The sequence below is a fragment of the Platichthys flesus genome, chromosome 2 (genome assembly GCF_949316205.1).
Source record: "Platichthys flesus chromosome 2, fPlaFle2.1, whole genome shotgun sequence".
In the NCBI taxonomy this organism is placed as follows: Eukaryota; Metazoa; Chordata; class Actinopteri; order Pleuronectiformes; family Pleuronectidae; genus Platichthys; species Platichthys flesus.
This window is the reverse complement of record NC_084946.1, coordinates 23,306,112-23,324,075: the sequence shown is the minus strand read 5'-3', so window position 1 is coordinate 23,324,075 and position 17,964 is coordinate 23,306,112. Positions and strand designations below refer to the sequence as shown.

At 42.9% G+C, this 17,964-nt stretch overlaps 2 protein-coding genes across 2 annotated transcripts; one reads left to right on the top strand and one right to left on the bottom strand.

Moving 5' to 3' along the window:
* Window positions 1–1,775: 1,775 nt before the first annotated feature.
* Window positions 1,776–7,001, top strand: LOC133970066 (troponin T, cardiac muscle isoforms-like). Its single transcript, XM_062406886.1, has 10 exons — window positions 1,776–2,708; window positions 2,844–2,865; window positions 2,950–3,013; window positions 3,097–3,213; window positions 3,345–3,422; window positions 4,109–4,210; window positions 4,300–4,406; window positions 4,516–4,606; window positions 4,833–4,873; window positions 6,564–7,001. The coding sequence occupies exons 4-10, from the start codon at window positions 3,115–3,117 to the stop codon at window positions 6,601–6,603; spliced, it is 558 nt and encodes a 185-aa protein (XP_062262870.1). The 5' UTR covers window positions 1,776–2,708; window positions 2,844–2,865; window positions 2,950–3,013; window positions 3,097–3,114; the 3' UTR covers window positions 6,604–7,001.
* A 1,859-nt stretch (window positions 7,002–8,860) lies between these two features.
* Window positions 8,861–17,661, bottom strand: pkp1b (plakophilin 1b). Its single transcript, XM_062406790.1, has 13 exons — window positions 17,146–17,661; window positions 16,382–16,476; window positions 15,048–15,445; window positions 14,528–14,669; window positions 13,915–14,119; window positions 13,306–13,474; window positions 12,526–12,643; window positions 11,587–11,778; window positions 10,848–11,018; window positions 10,558–10,711; window positions 10,172–10,358; window positions 9,931–10,015; window positions 8,861–9,529 (listed from the first exon to the last, which is right to left on the bottom strand). The coding sequence occupies exons 1-13, from the start codon at window positions 17,339–17,341 to the stop codon at window positions 9,455–9,457; spliced, it is 2,187 nt and encodes a 728-aa protein (XP_062262774.1). The 5' UTR covers window positions 17,342–17,661; the 3' UTR covers window positions 8,861–9,454.
* Window positions 17,662–17,964: the final 303 nt, after the last annotated feature.

Sequence of the window (17,964 nt, the reverse complement as noted above, 5' to 3'; positions counted from 1 at the left end):
CTTTTAATTTCTGCAGATCAGGGAGCGAGAATAGCAGAGTGAGGTCAGAACCGATTGGAATCGATCATAACAGAAATATTGTTGGTGTGTTTTTCTTTTTTCAGGGGAGAACGTAAGTCTGTGCACTGAACACACACACACACACACACACACACACACACACACACACACACACACACATACACATGCAAGATGAGTATACCTGCAGTGTGGTCTAGAAGCTGTGACTGGCTGGATGCTCCACAGCTGCTTCTTCTGTCGACCATAGAACGACATGCATGAACATTGTGACTATTCTGCATGAACGTGCATCACAAACATATTTCAGCTCATGTTTAATCCAGTTGTGAACCACACAACGCTACAGCTGACCTCTGCTCTTTACGTCTGTGTGTGTGTGTGTGCGATGTGAAGGAGAGGAGGATATTGTTGGTCTGTGCTTTAATACCAAAAATATCCATGAAAACAATGTACATCTCCACCTCTGATCAACTGTAATGGGCAGGTTGTGTTGGTTTTTTTTCTGCCATTTTGTTACCTGCTTTACACGCTTGAGCCTCGTGTTTAAACGCTGTCGGTTACTTAACACGCTGCATCTGCTAAGCCCCTGGCTTCACCGCCCGGTACTGTATTTTTGGCGTGTTGCTGCCACTGTAGAAGCAGCTGCGGCGCCGCACCTTTCTGCCAGATTGACCTTTGCTCTCTCGATGAGTCCCCCTCTGTCTGAGGCTGAAGATAGTTCACCTTGAATAAACATCCCAGTGGATCTGTCCTTTCAATTCGAACGGTGCCCCGGGCTGCCACGGAGGAGATAAAAGGCCGTATCGCTATTTCTGTCTCCTTTGTGAGGCGGTCCAAGTGGGCCTCTGTGCAGCCACGCTGTCCCTGCAACTGAGCAGCACCTGTCTCCCTGTGCGTGGACTACAGTCTCTGTTAGAGACCGATGTAGGTCAGCTTAGGCTCTCAATACAGAACCTTGGGGCAGATGACGGTGCAAGCACAATGGCCACTTTCACTTTTGTGCCTGCCCGTGGTCCCCTAAATGCAGGTTGGCTTACCTGCTTTGCAGTGGAAAGAGATTGAGTTTCCCTCTGAGGCCAAAGGGACTAAACGCTTGGTGTCACTTTTTCCTACTGAGGCCCAGTGAGGAAAGAAATGCTGGGAACAAAAAGGCCCCGCTCTGCAGAGTTCAAACATCCACCACCGGATTCATACATCGGCCCAACAGGCCCCTCGTGAAACCACGTTAGAATTCTCTAGATCCAGATTTTTATCTGCTAACAATCACAGGTTGTAGATGGAAAACACAACAGAAAAGTGTGCAAATAGACCAAAGGCTAAATGGAACTGTGAGAAAGCAGGTGGCACAATGGCAAAAAAAACAACATTAAAATAATTTTTAAAACCAGTAGCAGGACCCTGAGCTTAACAACACAAGAACACGAGAACATTTGAACAGTACAGTTCAGAAAATTCCATAAATACGCCCGAAAAATATTTGATTCAAAGATTGTGTTGTTTTTAAAACTGATCACCAGAAGTATATATCGATGGCAGAAATAATGAGTGTCACATTGTTTGCTTGCTAACTTCCTACTTGCTTTGCACAGAAGAGGAGGAGGATGTGGAGGAGGTAACAGAGGAGGAGGAGGAGGAGGAGGAGGAGGAGGAAGAGGTAGTAGAGGAGGAGGAGGAGGAGGAGGTGGTAGAAGATGAGGAGGATGAAGAAGAAGGCAGTACTGCTTATGCTAATATTTGTGCATGCCAGCTGTAAATAGATATCCCTAACACGCTTCAATCTCATGACAAACACTAGATGTGTATGAAGGATTATGTTAGCAACCATTTGGCTGCCAAAACACTGTGATTGTTTTAAGAAGTAACCAACACAGTTATTGTTAAATTTGTATTAACAAATTAAGGGATGCATGGTTTTAACTGGTACTTTGAGAAAATATATAAACCTGTATACGGGACACTACCTCTAAAACCAACCGGGTACGTAGATATACTCTGATAATGCACATTATTATAAGATACATTTACCACCTAAGGTCAAATGCTTGTGTAAAAGCAAAAGCATGTTTTATCTTTCTCTCTCTCTCTGTGTCTTTCCGTTGAGAATAATACGACTGTGACATGTTACAAGATGAGAGAACTATGTCAAAAACTTTCATTATAAGGAACAAAGCAGGTTCTTTCTTCAGACTGATGGATGAGGTCATTTGTCTCTCTGTCCCCGGGCAGAGATAACACACAAGTTATGCGCTGCGATGATTTGAATCAGCTCCCTCTCAGACCCACACCCTCATACCTTTCAGGATCAGTCCGTCAACTCTGACAGGGGAACTCAACTATGCTGCTGCTGTCAAGCGCTGATTGTTTGAGGCTTTTTCTCCATTTCTGTTTCACAATCTTCTAAATGAGAGACAGATATGATCAACCAGTTATAAACAACTGAGAGTGAGAGTCAGACGTATCTGACGAACATCAAACATCAATCCCATTTCTGCAATAAGATATTCACTAGAATTCACTGTTAGGAATGGTACGGTCTTCAGAAACCTTTATTTTGAAAGCTTTTAAACATATTTGCAGATAAAGGTCTCTCTCTCTCTCTGTGTGTTTGCTGTTGTGTGTGAGTATCTACTGATGACCTTTCACTCACTCTCATCTGTCAGTAGATGCTGGAGAGGAAAATGAAGGAGGTATGGACACTTGTGTGTGTGTGTGTGTGTGCATGTGTGACAGAAGAATCTTGCTTTGTGAGTTTTGTTTTTTACTTTTATATTTTATCATACACTTCAAATTTTACTTTGCTTTTTCTCCTTGTGGATTTGCAGACGAATCAAAGCCCAAGTCAAAGTAAGATCTCTTTTTTTGATGCATTAACGACCCTTGTGAGATTTCCTGACATGAACAGGTTGTAATTTCCCTCGTCCTCCTCAGGCCTGGTTTCATCCCCGGCCTGATACCTCCAAAGATCCCAGAAGGAGAAAAGGTGGACTTTGATGTGAGTTCATCTCCCGACAGATTAAAGTCAAACCTGCAGGCCTCTCTCTGATCAGAATGGATAACTTCCTGTTTTATTTTCAGGATATTCACCGAAAACGAATGGAGAAGGACCTCACCGAGCTCCAGACTCTGATTGAGGCCCACTTTGACAAGCGTAAGAAAGAGGAAGAGGAGCTCCTCAGCCTCACAGACCGCATAGTACGTTCACCTCTCACTGTCCTGCTGCAGAAATCACACATTTATCCTCCAGTATTACTTTTTCAAGTAAAGTGATGTCTGTAGGTCCCAGGTATGAAGTGTGTAAACTTTCCCTTTGTTTCCTGCTGCAGGACAAACGCAGGTCAGAGAGATCTGAACAGACGAAGATCAGAGCGGAGAGAGAAAAAGAGCGACAGAACAGAATATCTGTGAGTTAAGGTCCTCATCACATCACCAGTGGCTTGTGATCATCTGTGTTAATGTTGTGCTGTTTATGAAAGGGAAGGTACATATGTTCCTAGAAGGTGTGTAAGAGAATTGTATAGTTTTGCATAATTCATTATGAATACACCTAAAATGACGGAAATGAACAAATTAACTAAAACTAAACATTTTTCAAACTGGCTTTTAAATATTTAAAGGTTCAGTGTGTAGAATCTAGTGACATCTAGTGGTGGAGTTGCATGTCGCAGCTTAAATACCCCTCAGATCACCTTCTCCTTCAAAACATGAAGGAGAACCTGTGGATTCTTCAGACGTCATAAAAACTCAAAAGGAGTTTAGTTTGTAAAAGTCTGGGCTACTGGAAAAAACATGGCGGCCTCCGTAGATAGGACCCGCTCCCGATGTTAACATAAAGTATTTAAATATGAAGGATCCATTCTGGAGATTTATTTTTAAATAATCTTACCATTAAGATGAAAGACTGCAAGATTATTTAATATAATAATAGATAGATCTCTTTCACCTAAATCTTAAACACTGGACCTTTACATAGTGATGCTAAACATGTTTGCTCTCCTGCCTTTGCCCCATGCCTCTATGAATCCTCTTTACAATCAGTTTACTGAAGTTCAGACAATTTCAACATCACTTTGATGTTTTTCCCCGACAGGAAGAAAAAGCGAGGAAAGAAGATGAAGAGTTCAAGAAGAGGGCAGACGATGACCACAGGAAGAAGATGATTCTGTCCAACCTGAGTTTCACTGGATACAAAGTGATGATTTTGTTGTTTCATTAAAATAGACAAATATAAAACACGCTGTGCAACATGTCACTTACATGTGTCCTCCTCCTGTCCTGCAGACACAGACTGGGGCAAAAAGACAAACGGAGAGGGAGAAGAAGAAGAAGATCCTGAACGACCGACGCAAGGAGTTAAACATCGATCACCTGAGAGAGGACAAACTCAAGTAAAAGAAAAACACACAATCATACCTTGGTTAATTATTGTCTCTTTAACCATCATCAATGTTATCTTGGTTTTATTCCCCATCTCTAATAAAAAACTTTATTTTCCAGGGAAAAGGCAATGGAGATGTGGGACCGGATGCGTCAGCTGGAGTCGGAGAGATTTGATCTTCAGTATCTTCAGACGAAGCAGAAGTATGAGGTAATAAATCACACGTGACTGTCACAACACTTCCATGTAAACTGTCTTATCAGCTCATCACCTGTAAAACACAGGGTCTCTGTCACGTCTGTACAAGCGGCTGTTTGCAGATTTTAAACGTTTCATTCATAAAGGTTAATAAATAATAAAAACATGACCCAATGTACACAGTGCTGCATTAAATGTCAACACTAATTCACCGTGTTTTAAACCCATGTGCGCACAGATCACCGTGCTGAGAAACCGAGTCAGTGACCATCAGAAAATGTAAGTCTGATATAACATTAATACGATTTTGATATATTCAGTGCTTTCTTACACATGCAGGGTCTTCAGGATGAGCAGAATTAAAAACACAAGGGTGTTACTTGCTTTCATCACGCCTGGTTTACTGTTAACAGTATTTCTCACATGCCCTGTCAAGTAGAAAACCTTTAAACTGGCTTCTGACACCGTTGACTGGATTTAATCAGAGTAAACAGGTTGGAACACATCACCCTGTGTATTTAAGCCCCTTTACACTGGTTTCAAGTAAATTTGAAAATAGGGTTTTAAAGTTCTTTTAATCACTCACAACATATGACTCCTCAGTATCCTGCAGATCTTTTTGAAATAAAAGCTCAGAGGATGTGGAAATATGGAAGGAGTCAGTAGCTTCCTTCAAATTATAACTTAAAAAATACTTTTATCATACTGCTTTCCCTGATTTTACCTTATTCTACAATTTGTTCGTTTTTATTATTATTTTTACGTGAGAATCACTTGACTTTGCAAATTAACATATTTTTCAAAGTAGATACCAAAACGGTCTGTAGTTCTGATGTAAACATTCAGCAAGTTTCCACCTGCTCCAGGTCCAACGTCCTCTGAGCCAAGACGGAAAGAGGAATCAAAAAAAAGCAGCGGAAACATGAGAGGTGGTTTAAAGAAGGACAGACTGGCCTGAACCACATACGTGCACTCCATGTCAGTCTGTACCGCAGGGCCGACAGCTGACAGATCTCAGGGCAGCCACGTGATATCATCCGTGATAATGTGGCTCACAATAAAACAGTGACCGGCCCCCGCTGACATCCCAATCATGTCAATCCTCTGCTCCTGATCCGCAGGCCGTGTGACAGCGAGGGCTCTGAGCGGAACTCGAACCAGCTCAGACGCTGATGCTGCTGCAGAATCTGATTTTATTAAGCAGAGATATTGGACGGAGGGATTGATCCTGTCATACGAGAATCTCCTCGGGTTAGAGCCTCAGTATTGACTTTTGGTTTTCAGGTCAAACAACAATTTCTTTTAGAAAAGGTGAGTCAATATTTAGATATTCAGGGAACCATAGTTACAGACCGACTGTGTTTATAGTTTTATAGATTCACAGATTCGGAGATGAGCTGCAGGTACCTCGGTGGCAACAGTAGATAAACATAGCCGTCAACGGTTTGGTGGCTAATCCCCTCCCAGCAGCAGCAGCTATGAAAAGCTTACTGTGCAGCAGTGGTTCCCAACATGAGGGTTGAGCCCCCTGCAAGGACTCACAAGTATTTGTAATGTAGAATAATAATACAAAATTAAAATAAATCTTATAATACAGAACCGTTGTCCTTTATCTCAACTTTTTTCGGTTCATATTTACTTCTTTGCTCCTCTGAAACTATTCTTATAGAATTCTATCATCAAAGTTAAAGGGGATGATCTCATCAAAAACTGATAACAGGATTTCTGATCAGTCAGATATGCAAGTGCCAAAATCACAGATTTGTGCTCTCTTAAATTTTACAAATTGATGTGTCCACAATATCCTTACTGCTTCTGATCTTTTCCTTAAATGATTTAAATGCTGCAACTTATTTGCATCTGAAGAATAAATTAGACCTCCAAATGCAAACTCTGAAACCCAGAGATATGAGGTTTGCAGCATTATATTGGGCTCCTATGGCTGAACTTCTTCTCTCTTCGTCCTCAGCTCAAAGGGCGCCAGGAGCAAGCGAGGGCTGAGGAAGTAACATCGGACTTCACCGTGAGGAAAACCGGCATCAATGAGCGACAGGAACTGAATTTGAACGTTTTCTAAATACTTGAACGGGCGAAGAACAGAGTGACGGTTCTGAAAATATTATAAAATGCTCTTGAACAGGTTATCTGTGAAATACAGTGCATGCTGAGAAATCCAGAGGTGTCACTGAGTCTGTGATCTCAGACTGATCATACAAAGTGGTGCAGCTTGTGTTTAATAAAAAAAATAAAAAGTGTGTGATCTATATAAAGGCTTTAGCGACGGGATTTTGACTTTAATGCTAAAGTCCAAACACTGAATGTGTCGCTTGGAAACCTCAAAGTGAAGTGGAGACTAATTAACAGATTTTGTGAAGCAATGAATAAAATAAAATTTGTTTAACAAACCACTAAACCCGGCTCCTGTTTTTGCTTTGGCTCTTTCCCTTTCTCAGGCCAAATAAGTAGGTCTTCATTCGGAACAAATATTTGAAGAACCAGTCATCTCATTGACACAACACTTGATATGTGTTCTTTTAAGGGCCAAAGGAAGTGTGGTGTCAAATTTGGTGCCATTTGGACATTTGATACGTTCAATATTAATGAACAATGGATCGGTGCACTGTGAGGACATCAATCACCACAACAGAGTGTTCACAAGAAACTGAGTCCAGCCTGCCTGACCTTTGAATAAACACGTGGCTCTTTGTGAAGCAGCAGCGGTGGCGAAGCTTCAAGATTCTTCTACCTGCAGCCGCTCAATCACTGCAGGTGACTTTCACAGATTCAGAAAAGAGAAAGAGCTGCAGCCAGCATCACCAGCAGCAAAACAAACAGCACACACCACACATGCAGGTTTAGAACTGGTGCTGCGCCATTAAAACTAATCGAAAACACAGACCTAAATCTAAACCAGTGGCGAGTTTGATGCAAGGGAGGAAGGGACGGTCTCACCAGGAGCTTTGTCTCCTCTGCAACAAATACACAGCCTCATATGGTTTATGTTTCCTGGGTTGTTCTGTCCGACCTGTGGGTGGCCTGTGTTGAAATGTGTTAATTTGCTCCGACTGGCTGAGGAAACAAAGTTTTCCCAGAGGGGACGATGAGGTCTAAGTCAAGAAAAGTCTACAACCAGGAGAATCATCACCATCACTACCCTCTGACATCAGATGCTTTGCCAAAGAGAACCGATTCAGCCATCACGGCCCGAGAATGATGTTATAAAATCGTAGAAGGCCCTCGATAAGAGAAGAAGGTTCCACACCCCTGACTTTCGGGATTTGTTACAATTGATTAGCACCAACTCTGTGTTCATAAAAAAAGCCCCACCTTCTTTTAATAATCAGTTTGTGCTTGCCATAACAATAAACTTCATGCTTACTTGGCGTTCGAGTGGTTAATGACTGGCAGTTTCGGTTAACTTCATTTTGGCAGTATTGTCTGGAAACAGCCACTGAGACAGGGTTTGGGACAGTGTATTACCAGTTTACTATGAATGACCAGGCACATAAATCTATCATTGTAAAATGAAAGGAGCAGCTCTGCCAGACGCTTCATTAAATTATATCTCACCCTTAACCCCACAAGTCCCTCATGGCTCTTGGGTGGATCATGTGGTTTGAACTGTGGAAAACCAAGGTTCAATCTGATCGCCAATAATTCACGGAGTGCAGCAGCAGCTGCAGCGTCTGGCGCCGACAGCTTGTTTATAGGCTGCAAGAAAAAATGAAAAACAGATGAGGGTGGATTAAAAAGATAGAGCAACGAGCTGCTCATCTGCCCAGAGGCGTTTTTTAAACTCGACTGTCAAGAAGGGTGTCAACTGGTTGGTTGAACTCTCGATGCAACACCAGCGACTGTCACAATTGACAAATGATCTACTCCAACGCCAACACACAGTATGTATAACTTCACCATTATGTTTATTCCTCTTGAAGAAGCACTGAACTGATTTGAACCTAACTCGGCAGATTGGGCACAGGCCAAGGAAGACATAATTAAAGTTTATGCAAATCCGATGAAGGGAGCTGATCCAGGCTCGTTTTTGTCACATGACCTTGGATTAGCTTAAAGCATTTTCGTCAATTTCTCAGAAAGTCATGTTCAGCTGTTGAGAGCTTGTACATTTTTGTGCAGACTCTGCTTTTATTTATTTTATAGCTTTGTAAAGCAGCCATAGGTACTTTGAAATGCACGATCTAAATCCAAGCTTCTGTTTAATTTTTTCTATTTTAAAAATTGAAAGAAACACACGTAGGCTTTTTATCACATTTGCAGCTCAAAGAGAAAAAATATGTATTTATTGCTACTTTTTGGGACAATATAAGCAAATCATTTTACAATCACACATATGAAAATGCATTTCCCACCAACAAGACTTGTTTCTATCGAATGTAAACACATAAAAAATCAATGCAAACTCATAGCTCTTATAGAAACCACATACGCTCGACAAATACAAAAGGCTCCATTATCCATGTGTTCATTTTCTATCAAACAAAGTTTACAATCTTCTGTCATCATATTAAAACAATTTCTGTGCAAAAATAAAGACGTCACCCTCGTATTTGTAATAAAACAAGCAAATGTTACCATATCACACACAATTTCCTCCATTTTCAAAACTGGAAAAGCAATTCAAAACTTCAAGCAAAGACAGTTTGGCTGCCCACCAGCTATATTTTAACCCTTTCCACCTTCACCTATTTTCTCATTAAGCGAGCAAATACAGGCCTCTGTGATCATGACTGATGCATGGATCATATGGAAACATGGATTACAAAAATGAAATGAGAGAGGATGCTGCTCAGCGTGTGCGTGTACGACCTGTGCAGGAGAGTTGCTCCGGTAAAAGACGACCGGCTAGTTACCATCTTGAACCGACTGCAGTGCCAACATGGTGACGTCGTTTAAGAATAAAGGTTTTCCCATCCTTTGCTGCAGGGACAAAAATAATAAAATGTTAATAAGTGTTTTTGTCTCTGCAATTGATCCAAGCTTGAAAGTCAGCGACATGTTGAGTTCAGATCTGCATGCACGTACAGGAGTATAGACAATGCATCCTGTGAATTAGCCTCGGTGCATGTGCTAGCAAAGTCCTGCACGTTTTTCCTCAAAACCTGAGCGACAAGATTCCTCGGCTCTTTTGATTTTTGGCACGGACTCTCATTCACGGGGCATTTTATGAGAACGCCACCTAATCCGTCAAGCCTCCTCTCCCTCCGTCTCTCACAAATACTTCAGAGAGGTGTGGACTTTGAGTTGAAGGCAAGGAACAAAAGAGGACACACCCGAGCCCCAGACGGATCTTGACAACCCGGGGTTGAGCCGCAACTCACCTTCTTCAGGAAGCTCTGCAGATCCTTGTCTGACCACAGGTTGCAGAGAAACAGCGACGCAGCTTTGCTGGTTTTGGGGAAATGGCTAAGAAGGAAGGGAAAACCAGCATCATCGATCAGTTCTAACTTGTGAGACATGCAAATAATAACCCCTGATGAGTCATAGGTATTTCCCATATCTCAAGATAACTTATTCACACATACGCAGGCACATTCTCTCCTTTCAAACATGCAACCATACTTGTTTTCGCTGAGATCTCCCAGTGACTTTATCGTGGTCCTGTTCAGCAGCAGTTTGCCGGCGTCAGGCTGCTTCATGACCAGGCAGTTGGTGGCCTGACAGACCATGGACAGGGTGTCATCAGACTCGCTCGCTTCCGCCGGGCCACCGTTGATGATGCTCCCCAGCTCCGGGAGACATTTACGAGCTGTGGCAACAAGGAAAGCAAAAACCAACTGGGGTTACACACCAGCATGCACACGCAAACCAGCAACCTGCTGGCAGAGATTAATGATTTGAGGGTAAAGACCCAAACCATTAATCTACTTTCTTTACAGGTAGTCTCTAAGTGTTTTAGGTCTTTGTGATGAAGCAACACACAGATTTGTCTTTCACGGGCTTCTTACCGATGGCTCTCTGCAGGCCTGGGTTGTTGGTCAGGTTCCCCACGAGGGCCACAGCGCTCTTCTGTAAATTGGCTTTGTTTGACTTTAAAAGGGGAGAGATGACCTGCAGGCCGTTCAGCTTATTCACGATGGTGTGTCCCATTACTCTGGAGACCTGTGAATGTATATGCATAAAAAGGAGACAACAAGCTGAGTCCATGTATATGTCACTGTTTTACAGGCACAAAGATATTTACGACCCAGAATGATTTAGCGTTAGATTTAATTTGACAGTTTTGTTTTGTTCTTACGATGCCTTCGTGTGCGGTGAGGTTGTGTAGCGCTCCACAGCATGCCTCCTGTGTGTCGGCTCGCTGGCTGGTGTCGAGCAAGTTCAGGTAACTCATCAGAGTTCTGGAGTGGAACAGCCAGGCCGCCCCGCTGGGATTCGGATCCTCCACCACGGGGACGTCAAACTGTAACTGGACGAGAAAGGGGAGAGTTCATCAACGTGGACGAAGCTGCTTATACTCAGAACTCTGGATTTGACTCTGGTTTTATCCAGCGCAGTGCAAACCTTCCACTCCGTCCCACACGTTTGTATATTTGCACTAACCCGTTCAGAAAGTTAACAGGACTCACAGTTCGCCTAAAACTGTGAGATACTGTGTGAACATTTCATATTTTTCCACACATAACAATGGAGATATCACATATACTCAAATTATTATCTTTCCGTCTTTAATCAACATATTTCCTAAGTATTATTCCTAAGATATCTAGCATGGAATTTGACACACCCTGAAAGGACTTCAAGCCCTTGTGCTCACGTTTGTCTTTTACGATATAGCCCAAAGACTCATTGTGTCATTACAACTGCCGTAAAGTTTATCACACAACCTTACAAGTTCAACTGAGGATAAGGATGAATGAAGAGACGCACATCGAGAGCTGCCGGCTGGACAAACTGACAGGTCCTGTGTACAAGCTGTCATATTCTAAATCCTTTATTTATATTATAATAATCCCGCCTCAGTTTCCCTGTCTCACCTCTTGTTCTGGAGCTTTGCTCTGTGGACTGAAGCAGCCGATGGGCCCCGCGTCGTCCTGGCTGCTGCTGCTGCTGCGGCTGCCGCGGCTCACCGTCCGGGACAGAGCCGTGATTTTGGTGAACAGAGTCGCAGCCTCGGCCTCCAGCTGGAACGTCAGGTTGTGCAGGACGCACACGCAGTTTTCTAATGACTGTTTCAGCCGGAGCGACAACACAGGGGCACATGTAAATGAATGCATCCTGACAGATAATTAACACAACAACAATGACTCACACACAAAGAAGAAGGGGAAACAGAAAGAGCAACATTTGTACAATACAATGCAATCTACTGACAAAATTGCAATACTTCCAAATACTGTGTGATAATATATTTGATTGTCAACTAAATATATATATATAAATATTATACATATTTAGATGTATTTCAAATTAATATGATGTAACAGAGAGATTGAAAATAAATACATAAAAACTATATTGAAAGTAAATCAAAGTTTGTCATTTGAAAAAAATGGCAACAAAGAAAAACAAGATATGAAAAGTAAAGAAAAAACAAAAGCGAGTTGTTCAGTTGAATATTTAGAACCAAGTCAAGGTTTCCTATCACATAAAGAAGTTTTTCTGCTCAAGATTGTAGAAATTAAAGAATTACTGTTCACCACAATGTATAACATCTTGGTAGTAGACGTGTTTATGTGCATTAGCGTATAAATGACCGTATAAATTAAGATGTCTGTGACAGAACGTATTCACAAGCTGCTCTGTTGCTGTAGAGCTGCAGTTTGTTTTTCTTCAAACTGCAGCTCCTCTATTCCACGACGCATGTTTTTTTTTTCCCACATGAGGGTGTGACACAGACACAGACACAGACACAGACACAGACACAGACACAGACACAGATGATGAATGAAAGAGGATGAACAGGATCCACAGACCTTATCATCTGGTTTCCCGGCTTCCACACACTCTTCCACGTAACTGACCAGAGAGTCGACCAGACCTCGACACTTTCTCATCACCTGTCGGTGGTTCTGCTTGGCACTGCTGAGGTTTCTGTTCAAAAAGAAAAAACACAAGTCATTTTCTATAAGTCAGCACAGAAAATGTGTTTTATTCATGTTTCAAACGATGATACAAGTGTAAAATACAACTTTCTGTTAATAGTTGTCATTATTATTGCTCTCTGGTAGAAGAAAATAAAGGATTTGGTTCCGGTGCCGACTTGGATTTACCAGTAGTTTGATGAGCAACAGTCCTCAGGGAGTGATTTACAAGAACATGTTTGATCTGGTGTGATATTAATTTAGCCGTTCCTTAAAAGAAATTAAATGCAATCTTGATCTGATAGATACGTATATAGGTCAACAACACCGCAGCCGAGTGTTGGCTGATTCAGTCGATCAGATAAAAGTTACGACCTGTAAATGTGGTTCAATTGATGCTGATGCTGCATATTAACTTTAACAATATCATATCAAACAAGATGAATATCTTTTCTAACAGAGAGTCATTTTTATATTGACAATTGTGACGTGTAGATGTGTTTTATGAGTCTTGAAAGAAAGAAACAGGGAAAGAGAATATATGTTGAGTGTCTGCAACTAAAAGAAAAATAAACGTCAATACAATGACTTTTCCATTTTGTTCTGGAGTTTGGAAACATGTCAACAAAGTTAATGAAATTCTACCCAGTGCTTGCTTGTGTGTTTTCTTACCTCAGACACCCGGTGGCGTGGTAGAAGACCTCGGGGTCCTGGTTGTTGCTGGTGGTTCGGTCCGGACCTGTCGTGTAAGGCACGATGACTCGCTCAATCAACACAGGCAACGCACTCTTCAGAAGGTCGGGCTTCAGCTCGTCTGCAGACGACAGGTTCCACAGGAGACCTGAGGAGAAAACACATGTGTGTCCGTGCCAAAGATACGTGGATTCATTCAGACACATACAGGTTTTTATACAAGTGATTGTTCTGTTAATTATTTAAAGGAAACTCAAAACTTATTAAATTAAACAGTTCAGATGAAAGAACAGCTTCAGCACAACACTCAGAACAGAAGTTTGAATGTAGTTAGGTTTTCATTCGAGGTTTATCCCTAGAAAAACACTGAATGGATTCTTGCAGCGGGCTTGAAGCATGAAAACACCGGTGTGATTGAAAGCAGGATCTGAGCAGGAATACATTTTCCTCCACACAAGTTGCTCTTTGTCGTACTTGTTTGCAGAGTTAGGTGTGTGTATGTGTATGTGTGTGTGGGGTGTGTGTGTGTGTGTGTGCTCAGTACAAATGTGCATGTGTCAGCATGCGAAGCTCAGAGCGAACTCACACCTGTCAGCTGTTTCTGCAGATCTACAGAATCCGTTTCATTGAGCAGGGCCACGGCCTCTGTGAGGCCTCTGCGGCTGATGGCCTCCTTGCTGCTGTTGCTCTTGAAGGAGAGGTTACGGAGCGCGGCGGCGGCCGTCTGGCTGACCTCAGCGTTGGGGCTGCGCAGCAGAGCCACCAGAGGAGGGATCCCATTGAGTTTCAACACCTGAGAGTCGAGGAAAAGGAGAAGAAGAAGCTGCAGGAGTTAGCGCAGCGGAGGAACAATCATGTATCAGAACACAGAGAACTCACGCCTGTCACGTTAACGTTGGTCTCTCTCTGGTGATTGGATCACAAGTGGACAGCTCTGATCCTATAAGAATGTTAAATAGACTGCTGAGCCTTTTCAGTGTTATCCACCACTCAAAGCATGTTTCAATGCAACTTGTTCTTTCTCTATCACACATCATTCTGCACAGCCATCAGGGGTTATTCAGCGTTCAATATCTTGCCCAAGGACACTTCGGAGGAGCCGGAGTTTAACCATCGTTCGTGGCTGACCCTCTCCTGAGCCACAGTTGACCCGAGGACACACACTCATGCTGGAAAACAAATAAAAAACCTCACAAATCACCTCGTCCTTCGCCTTGTCGTCGATGAAAGTGTTGTGCTGGATGTAGGAAGCTCCGCAGTGCTGATGCGTCTCATCGTTGCTGGAGAGACAAGTCACAGCCTCCTTCATGGTGATGTCCGCAAAGCCAGTGGTCCCGTTCGACCTGGAAGACAAACAGATCACGATCGGGTCGGTTTGAGCAAGTTGCTTTGGCTAAAATCAGCTGGGGGGGAAATCACCGTCACCACTACCAACTGACATCAGAGTAGGCTAGCCAATAGGGGGCGCTAACTGTAATAATATATGTTTATATATGAAATGTGAACGAGTGTAACATGTTTAATCTGCAATTAAAATGAAGATGTTTCTCCTGGGCGCAAAAATGTGTAGAACCATAGATGGTTAAAGACATAAAGTGTGCCCCCCCCCCCCCCCCCCGAATATATTTTCAGCAGCCGTCACTGCTACCAAGCATCCGCCTAGTTTGAAACATTTAAATAATGTCATTTGAAATGAATGAAGCTAGCTTGTTCCCACTCACCCTACAACTTCTCTAGTCGTGGTTGTGCACTCAGGGACCAGCGGCTTCTGAAGCGTGACGGGCCCATCGGGCTGGCTGCCGTTCACCAGCTTCATGGATTTCATCACAGTTTGGCGTGAGCCCTGGGCGATCAACTGACTGGTGGGCCTCTCTGTCCTCATGGTGCCTTTGCTGGAGAGGAATCGCTGCAGAGGCAGAGAGGAGAGATATCCCAGCGAGCGCTGCCGGGCCAGGTCATGCTCACTGCGGCTGGTGCTGTTGTTACTGACAGCCATGTTGCCGAGCGTGGCGTAACTCCTCTTCTCATACTGGAAGGCAGCGGCTGCTGAATTCCTCTTGTAGGTTGATTCCTTGGAGTTGTTGACAACTTGCTGTTTCATACTTTTCTCAAAGCTGAGCTGCAAAGCCAAAGAATACACGCGTTTCTAATGAGTCCTATTACTTGAAGGTTGGTTTGCCACAAATGAAGAGATGTCAAAATAATTTATGAGAAATGTGGTTGTGGCTGCGTCTATGATGGACGAACTGGTTTTTGGGTGAGGAAACACAGACTCTGCAAGTATCTGGAAACAGGTTTGAAGTAACAGGTTTTTGGGACTGAAACGTTAGAAAGGTCATCCAGAGTCAACAGATGCTTCAGATATTCTCTTTCTTATTTCAGACTGTCAATACACGGTGTATTTACAGCACTGCACTAAACAATCCCTCCCCTGGTGCTTACAGAATTTTTTACATTTAAATTAGTTTCCTATTTTGTTTACATTTGCTATATTTATACTTGCACAAATACACCACAGCAAATTACTTGTATGTGTAAAGCTGCTTGACAATAAAAACCCGATTCGGATTTGAACCTGCAAAAGCAAACCCAGAAGCTTGTGGTTGTATCTCGTGTAATTAGTGTGAAAAGACTCCACGTTAAAGTCGAGGTGAAAAACAAAAATTAACTTTTAATCTACTGGGAGTCACAGTTTGGTTTCAGAACAGTGCTGGAGGCAGAATTTTACAAATACTGACCCAACCCTCTGAGGAATGTTTTTACATTAGATTGAGTCATCTGACATTGGCAACAGTGAAATGATGGATCAACTGATCGGGGAACAATTTCTTTACCAAAACATTAGGGTCAAGCTTTTCAAATGCACGATGCAACTTTTCTTGATTCCTTTTTCAACCATGACTTGCAGCTGTAATCTAAATGTGGTTTTAAATGCTGAGCGCTTAATCCCAGCAACAATCTCACATTAGCTTCGGCTCGGTCACACAATTCTCATGTACTGTCATCACATGGTGCATTCAAACCCAATGGTGCGTTGATAAGCATTCTAACTTACCCTTTTCGACAAGCCGTTTCCAAAGAAAACACTTCCATTGGGGGAAGTCAACTGGTTCTTCAGAGGATCACCAAACACGGGCTCGTAGGTAGGGCCTGCAGAGAAATGAGCTGTTATCATACAGATGTATAGAGCACAGAAACTCTGATCTTAATCTAAAGAATCTGAAAACCAGCCAACATCAACATTGAGGCAGGATGGGAACGTGAATCAGAGTGAGTCTATGAATTCCTCAACACACTGGTAAATATCACACCGTAAGATCTGACTGACATTTTGACAAGAAACATCCTGAAACTTCTAACTCCGTCATTATCGTTTTAACTGCTTAAATGTTCTCAAATGACACTAACAAACAACTCCATCTGCTTGTAAACACAGGAAAATAATGTGATCAACATAAATATACATGTAAATATGTCTATATCTATGTAAAATAAAAAAATAAAACAAAAGTATCAAGGTCATTTAGCTGTTTAAATTCCTTTTTCAAAATCAACTATTGCTGCTTATAACTCAAACAACTCTAAACTATAGCAACAACATTTCTGATCTCTATTGTCCCCTTATCTATATCCTAGTTACTACCAGGGAAACTTTGGAGAAGCTAAACCAAACATTACAGATTCATTTCCACATTTTAAAATAAATGCTGCAGCAGCAGAAGTTCTGCATCCTGTATCAGCATGTCTTTAAATGTAAAAAGCCCAAAGCCCCAGAGGTGTGTACGTGCGGCCCTGGAGGGGGCCGGAGAGGGCGCTCACTCGTCGGGGAGAAGGAGCTGGAGCCGCTCCTGCTGCTGCTGCTGGACTTTCGGGACTTGGTTCTCCGGATAGTCTGCACTTGTTCCAGGACGCGCTGGTTCCCGGAGCTGCACTGGTGCAGGGAGGGGACCGCGAGAGACGTGTCGTCCACGTTCCCGATGGAGATGACGGATTTCAGGGGATCCAGACTCGTCATTTTTTCTTCTTTGTCCGTGTTTTTCCAGCCGGAGTTGTCAGCCTGGAGCCGGGAGCTGAGCTGCGGAGCGGCGGTGAGGTGTGAGGTGAGAGGAGTGCACCTTGCCCTGCCCTGTTAGCCTCGTGCCACGAGGCCGCGCCCCGCGCGCACAGCACACCCACAAGACGTGAAGTCTCAACTCTGTCTGTCTCTCTGTGTATATCTGTATGTGTTTCCCTCTATCTCTCTCTGTCCGTGTCTCTATGCCTTTCTGTCTCTCTCTCTGTCTGTCTTTCTGCCTCTATCTCTATCTATCACTATCTCTCTGTCAGTCTCTCTCTCTCTTTCTTTTTCTCTCTATCTGTCTGTGTCCCTATCTCTCTGTCTTTCTGTCTGTATATGTCATTGTCTCTCTCTCATTCTGTCTCTCTGTCTGTCTCATTCTGTCTCTCTGTCTCTGTGTATGTCTGTCTGTGTGTCTCTCTGCACGCCTCTCTCTTTGTGCACTTTCACTCTCAGTCTTTATCTCTCTATCTCTGTTCACTTCCTCTCAGTGACTAATGTCTCTGAGGTTTAATGGAGGACAAGCAGGTGAGGTAGGATTCCCACAGGCCAACAGATTCTGCAGGTGTCTCGAGGCCACT